This window comes from Bos taurus, chromosome 13 (assembly GCF_002263795.3).
Source record: "Bos taurus isolate L1 Dominette 01449 registration number 42190680 breed Hereford chromosome 13, ARS-UCD2.0, whole genome shotgun sequence".
NCBI lineage: Eukaryota > Metazoa > Chordata > Mammalia > Artiodactyla > Bovidae > Bos > Bos taurus.
In genome coordinates, this window is record NC_037340.1 from 73470027 (window position 1) to 73477064 (window position 7038).

The following is a 7038-nucleotide window of genomic DNA, read 5'->3' on the forward strand; positions in this document are numbered from 1 at the left end:
TGGGTTGCTCCGCAGGCTCATAGAGCCTAGGATAACACTATGCCTCCCTGTGTCTTTGGAGGAAAGGACCCAGCCTCCAGGTGTCATTTCTGAGGCCAGCGTGAGTGATCCTGAGAGGTCATGCCACGAAGAAGAGGTTAAGCAGGGGAGGAATCTCTGCTCCGTTTCAGCTGACTGCAGGGGTGTGGGAAGGGGGTGCCTGGAGCCCTGGTTTAATAAACCTGAGAGTTTGGAGGCCCACTGGAGGCCTGGGCCTCTAGGTCTTCAGACCTGCCCTCCTGGGAGGTCTCGCGAGAGGTCTCTAGAGATGCCTCTGACACCCCATCGATGCTGCTCAGCAAGTCCTCAAACTCCCGGTGGTCGCTGTTGCGCACGGCGGCTTCCAGAGCCTTCTGGCGCCGGTAGAAGTGGGAGAATTTGTTGAAGATGATGGTGATGGGGAGCGCCACCACTAGGATGCCCCCCAGGATGCAGCCCGAGGCCGCCAGCTTGCCAGCCACCGTCACCGGCACCACATCTCCATAGCCCACGGTGGTCATGCTCACCGTGCCCCACCACCAGCAGGCCGGGATGGTGTCAAAGCCCACGTCCTCCTCCTTCTCAGCTGTGTAGGCCACGCCAGAGAACACGGATACCCCCACAGCCAGATACAACAGCAAGATGCCCACCTCACGGTAGCTGTGCTGGAAGAGAATACAGGAATCCAGGTGAGAGATGGCTTGGCTTACAGACCTTGTGTTGGGCAGGTGTGGAAACTGAGGCTCAGAGAGTCCTAGGGGCAGGTCTGAAGTCACCCAGCAAAGCAGAACTGATGCCAATACCGAGGGTTCCCTGCTGCACACTAATATCTTTCAACTATAATAGCCAGCAGATCACCCTGGGATTGAACACAGGCCTGATTTCTGTTGTCCAGTGAGTGCCAGCTAAGCCATGGCTATTTCTTCTAGTTCAGGGGCCACTGGTGACACCAGCCAGTTAGGGAAAGCTCGTAATTTTTTCTACTGTTGCAGAACCAAGAGAACCACAGTTTATATTCCACAATGCAAAGAGGTTGGCTCATGTCCTTTGGTCTATCCTATTTCTGATAAAGACAAAAATATTTTCTGCCACTCAAGGAAGCTGAAAGGATACATAGGTTCCCTGGACCACCTATTGAATGCACTTGCCTGTGGGTATGTGTATTTGTTCTGCCCCTGAGGCCAAGCCCTATGGCATGGATTCTCTAGGGCGACTGTGCCCCCACAGGACATGCAGCAATGTCTGGAGTCATTTTGGGGGCAGGTGTGCTACTGGCATCTAGGTAGAAGCATCTAGTACTGGCATCAGTGGTAGAGGCCAGGGATGCTGCTAAACACCCTACAATGCACAGGACAGCCCCACCAACAAGGAATTATCTGGCCCTAAATGTCCACAGTGCCAGGGCTGAGAACCCCTAGTCTGGAACTGCTGCTACTGCTGCTAAGTCGCTTCAGTCGTGTCTGACTCTGTGCGACCCCATAGATGGCAGTACACCAGGCTCCCCTGTCCCTGGGACTCTCCAGATAAGAACACTGGAGTGGGTTGCCATTTCCCTCTCCAATGCATGAAGGTGAAAAGTGAAAGTGAAGTCGCTCAGTCCTGTCCGACTCTGAGTGACCCCATGGACTGCAGCCTACTGGGCCCCTCCATCCATGGGATTTTTCAGGCAAGAGTACTGGAGTGGGGTGCCATCGCCTTCTCCAGGCCTCCCAACTATAAGGTGGAGAGAAATCATGTCCAGTGCTGTGCTTAGTTGCTCAGATGTGTCTGACTCTAGCCCGCCAGGCTCCTCTGTCCATGGGGATTCTCTTGGCAAAAATACTGGAGTGGGTTGCCATGCCCTTCTCCAGGGGATCTTCCCAACCCAGGGATCAAACCCAGGTCTCCAGAATTGCAGGCGGATTCTTTACCATCTGAGCCACCACAGAAGCCCGTAAGGTGGAGAGAAATCAGGTGGGGGGGGGGGGACCAATTCAGTATTTCTGGAGTTATTGCTTAGTTGCCAAGTTGTGTCTGACTCTTTTGCAACCCTGTGGACTGTAGCCTGCCAGGCTCCTCTGTCCATGGAATTTCCCAGGCAAGAATACTCAAGTGGGTTGTCATTTCCTTCTTCAGGAGATCTTCCCAACCCAGGGATCAAACCCAAATCTCCTGCATTGGCAGGCATATTCTTTATTGCTGAGCCATAACTCCAGGTCTGTGGCAGGGCCAGAGATTTTGCAAACTCCCTGGTAATAAGAAAGCAGCTGCTGGCCAGGGGCCTCATCAGGAGTCTTTCACCCGTGTCTTAGACTCTGCAGCTTTGGTCAATACTCTTCTCCTTCCTTGTAGAAAACATCAGCAGCATCAGGCCCTGGCTCCCTGCAGGGTGGAGGCAGGGTTCTGGGGCGCTCAAGAGATGCCGAGTTCAGGACGTCTGGCAAATGAATTCCCTCTACCTGCCTCAGAATTCTGCCCAGCTGCCCTGCTTGCTTTTAGCATCCTAGCTGCCCTTCCATAAAAGCATGCAAAAGGTTTTCCTAAGCTATGCGTGGAAGGGACCTTTTAGCACCTTTTAGGGATTCTTAACAGGGTTGCATGGACCTTCAGGAGAAAGAGCCGAGGTGCTAGAGTCAGGACCAGCTGGATTCCTCTCTGGGCTGTCCCACTTACTCCCTGAGGAACTTCTGACAAGTCCTGCCACCTCTTGGAGCCTCAGTTTCCACATCTTCGAAGTAGTCACAGAAATACCTGTCCTGTTTAAAACTCTCACAGGGTCCCCTATTCCTATGGGATAAAATCCAAAGTTATGGGCCAGGGACTTCCCAGGTGGTCCAGTGGCTTAGACTCCATGCTCCCAGTGCAGCGGGCCTGGGTTCAATCCCTGGTTAGAGAACTAGATCCCACACGGCCCAACTGAGAGTTCTGGTGTGCCACAACTAAGACCTGGCGCAGCCAAATTAATTAAAATAAAATATTAAAAAAAAATTGAAGGCCCTTCAGTACCTGCTCCACTTACCTCTCCAACCTCCTCAGTGGGCATGTTCTTCCCTCCAGGTCCCCCTCCCAGCATCACCCTTATTCCCCTCCAGACCTTCATCCAAGCTGTTCACATTTCCTCCCTCCTCCAAACAGGTCAATTTCACCCCCTTGAGGGTAAGCTTGCCAGGGCAGCGATTCACCCCCAGCCCAGGGCCTGACACAGGGCGGCTGCTCAATAAGTTGCAACCAGGCTTTAAAAAGCCAACCCTCAGACCTCAACTTCTTCATCTACTGGAAGGGAATAAATAATATCACCTTCCTGAGGATAAAATCGAGAATGGATATGAAACTGGCACAGAGGCAGCATTCAGTTAAGTGTTAGCTCTGGACCCATTGCTAGACTTAGCCTAGGTAGGGTGACCTATGATACCCGTGTTCTCTGATAACGCCAGCACAAAGGCTCATCCGGAGATGCTAGCCAGCACCCTGCTTTGAGTATTTTTATGATGGTTGACTTGCAAAGAGTCGGACACGACTTAAGAGACTGGAAAACAACAACAATGATGTTTTAACAGATAGCTCCAAAGTAATCTCTGTCTTGTTTTTTTGTATGTTTTTGGTTTGGTTTGGTTAAGCTCTGCCTCGGTTTTCCCCTTCTCCCCTGGGAAATAGATACCAGAAAGACCTCCTGTTGAAATGCACACCTGGTATCCTGAGCCTGGACACTGCAGACCTGGAAGGGCCCCTGCTCACCCGCCCCGCGGTTACACCCACCTCCCCGAAACCCCCACCCCCTACCTTGAGCGTTGCGCCCAGCGAGCGCAGGCCGGTGGAGTGGCGCGCCAACTTGAGCACGCGGAAGATGCGCATGAGACGGAACACCTGCACCACCTTGCCCAGATCGCCCAGCTCCTCACCACCCGCTCCGCCCCGGTCTCGGAGCGCCACGCCAGCCAGCAGCGTGAGGTAAAAGGGCAGCACCGACACGATGTCGATGAGGTTGAGCGGGTGGCAGAAGAAGTTGCGCGTGCTGGGCGCTAGCAGCAGGCGCGACGACACCTCGAAGCTGAACCAGGCGATGCAGAAGTACTCGAGGCGCCGCAGCACCGGATCGTCTCGCACGCCCTCTGGGCTGCGGCCCGCGGCCACCGCTGCCACAGCGGCCGCCGCCTCGCGGGCCTGGTACTCGGGCAGGCTGTGGATGCACATGGCGGCGATGGAGGCGAGCACCACGCCGATGGAGACGCAGCTGAAGAGCTTGCTGGGCAGCGAGTAGCCCGGGTTCTCCATGGTGAGCCAGAGGCGGCGGCGAAGCCGACCGCAGCGTGCTGCCCCGTAGCGTGCCAGCTCGCGCTGCACGTCGGAGATCTCGTCGGGGCACGGGTCCACGCTGCTCGGCGTGTCGCTGTCCTCGTCCCAGGCTCGCGGCCGCGTCACCCGCCGCTCCAGGTAGCGCGCGCGGCAGCACGTGGCCAGCGCACTCTCGCCCAGGCCCCAGTAGTCGGCCTCCTGGCCGAAGGCGAAGACGCACAGCTCGTCGAGCACGTGCAGGTGGCCAGTGCGGTAGAAGTGCAGCAGGCCCAGGAAGAAGCCTGGGTGCCGATCGAAGTAGAACTCGCGCGCCGCCGCATCGTAGTCGTCGCACAGGCGCCGCGCCTGCTCCTCCGATGCTGCGGCCTGCAGGCGGCCCAGCCGCGTGCCTGGGAAGCGTGCCAGGGCGCGCGCGCTCAGCCGCCGCCGCACGCCACCCACGTTCACGCGCAGCGCCTCGTCGCTTCGCCTCCACGGGACCCTGGCGCTGGGCCCCGGGGACTCGCTCACCATGTCTGCGGCGCCCTGGCCTGTGGACAGAGAGGGTCACTCTGAAGGGGGCGTCCATGGACTTTCCTTCCCCAAAGTGAGGTCGCTCATTCATGTCTGACTCTTTGCGACCCTGTGTACTGTAGCCCGCCAGGCTCCCCTATCCATAGGATTTTCCAGGCAAGGGTACTGGAGTGGGTTGCCATTTCCTTATCCAGGGGATCTTCCCGACCCAGGGATCGAACTCAGGTCTCCCGCATTGCAGGCAGACGCTTTACCATCTGAGCCATCTGGGAAGCCCTAATGCCTAGCCCTAGTGCCTAGCCCCTTCCCCAAAGAACAGGTCTAAATTCCCTCCCTGCGCCATGTACCAGCCAAGCGTGTTGGAAGTTCCATGTGAAGCATCTGGTATGCCATAGGCGCACAGTGAGTGTCAAGCACTCTCTGGACTCAAGCGTCAGGCTTGGGTTTGAATCTCTCTCACTCCCCAACTGGGGGGGTTTTGGCCAAATCACCGAGTCCGCCTCCTTCATTTACATAAAGGAAAAGCTGAACTGCCGGGAGCCGGCATATTGCATATTGAGTGCATATTGCATATTGAGTGCAGCACTTTTCAGGATCTGGAATAGCTCAACTGGAATTCTATCACTGCCGGTAGCCAGCGTGAGGAACTCCGCCCATGACAAAGGTCATGAGGAAGGAGGCTCGGCATACGCAAAGGCGGGATCGAGCTTCAGGAGTCCCCCTGGAAATTCTCGAGCAATCTACCCCCAAAACCAGAGTCTGTCTACTTTCTGCTTTGTGCTTTCACCTACACCTCTGACTTTACGGGGGGCTGTCCCCCACTACCTCTCTGAAAAAAGAGTTAGCTTACAGCTCCAGTTAATAATTCCTGGGTGTGACAGTGTTTAACCTACAAACTCCTTTGGAAATCCTCTAGCCTGCCTGAATAGGTTTTTCCGGCCTCATGTGATTGTTCAGAGCCTCCCAACTGTGAGAGGCAGGAGATGTTCTAAACTGTCAAAACACAGATTCTTCTGAGTAGTTAAAAGATTGATTAGAAATTGTATTGGTGAAGGGATTTTCACTTGTTGGGCCAATGTTTGCTGCTAAGTCTCCATATCCCTTACCTGCTGTGTCCCTGGCAGTGTACTGATTAATATAATTGGTGTAAATAGTAGCTTTAATGTTTGTAACCTGGGACCCTTGAGTTAATTCTTTTTCTTGTTATAGCCCACCATACCTTTGCTCTGTAGGAATGCAACTTTATCTAATGCTTTTTGGAGGCTGGCGCCTGACTTGAGAATAATCACCTTTAGAGAAAAAGGCCTCCGGGCCAGAAGATGATGCAAATCACCTAAACTTTTGCATATGATAAGTTTGCAGGAAGAAAGCCTGGTTTGCTGCAAGACTCTACCCCTTCCCCCATTATCCTCTGTGCATAACTTAAGGTATAAAAACTACTTTGAAAAATAAAGTGCGGGCCTTGTTCACCGAAACTTGGTCTCACCATGTCGTTCTTTCTCTTACCTTCTGGCTGAATTATTCAGCCTCTTTTCTCCACTGAATTTCCTCACTGAGCTATCCTTATTTCAGCCTCTTTTCTTCACTGAATTTTCCTACTGAGCTATCCTCATTCTATTACTCTTTATATCCTTAATTAACATTTAATTAAGCAATTGTTTCCTGATCTTCGCCTACGCCGTCTCTCCTTCGAATACCCTGGTTCAGCCGGGGCTGGTCCCCGGCACTGAACTGTACCTTTGATGATGAGAACTATTGGGCAGGATGTCCTGGCACCTGGTGGCTGCCCATACAGTATGTCTCCTTGCCCAAACTTGGATTTTCACATACCAGAGGTTTCCTACGGGATCTTGGACAAGCCGGTACTTTGAACCTCAGTTTCCTCTTTTACACAGTGGGATAGTTAATGCTTACTATCTAGGGTTATTGGGAGAACCAGTTTAGACCAGAAGTTCTTAAGGTGCGTTCCCTGAACTAGCAGCATCACCATCACCTGGGGATTTGTCAAAGATGCAGCATATTCTTAGTCTGCTGGGGACTTGCTGAATCACAGACTCAGGGGAGGGGATTCAGCAGTGTGTGTTTCAGCAAGTTTGGAGGGTGATTCTGATGCACGGTCAGAATTGTGAGTCATTGGCTTAGACTTTTTAAAACATCTGTAGAGTCTGTCAGAGGGCTTCCGTGGTGGCTCAGCAGTAAAGAATCCACCTGCTAATGCAGGAGACATGGGTTTGA

General features: G+C 53.6%; 1 protein-coding gene across 1 annotated transcript; it reads right to left on the reverse strand.

The window, feature by feature from the left end:
• Positions 1 to 212: 212 nt before the first annotated feature.
• On the reverse strand, positions 213 to 6793 carry KCNS1 (potassium voltage-gated channel modifier subfamily S member 1). The gene is made up of 3 exons (NM_001205884.2): positions 6718 to 6793; positions 3778 to 4820; positions 213 to 683 (listed from the first exon to the last, which is right to left on the reverse strand). Exons 1-3 carry the CDS (start codon positions 6791 to 6793, stop codon positions 213 to 215), a joined length of 1590 nt encoding a protein of 529 aa, NP_001192813.1.
• Positions 6794 to 7038: the final 245 nt, after the last annotated feature.

Coding starts and splice junctions, on each gene's coding strand:
- KCNS1 (NM_001205884.2), bottom strand. CDS start 6,793: ATGGTGATGCTGCTAGTTCAGGGAACGCACCTTAAGAACTTCTGGTCT. Junction 4,821..6,717: donor TCTCCCAATAACCCTAGATA/GTAAGCATTAAC, acceptor CTCTGTCCACAG/GCCAGGGCGCCGCAGACATG. Junction 684..3,777: donor CGCTGGGCGCAACGCTCAAG/GTAGGGGGTGGG, acceptor ATTCTCTTCCAG/CACAGCTACCGTGAGGTGGG.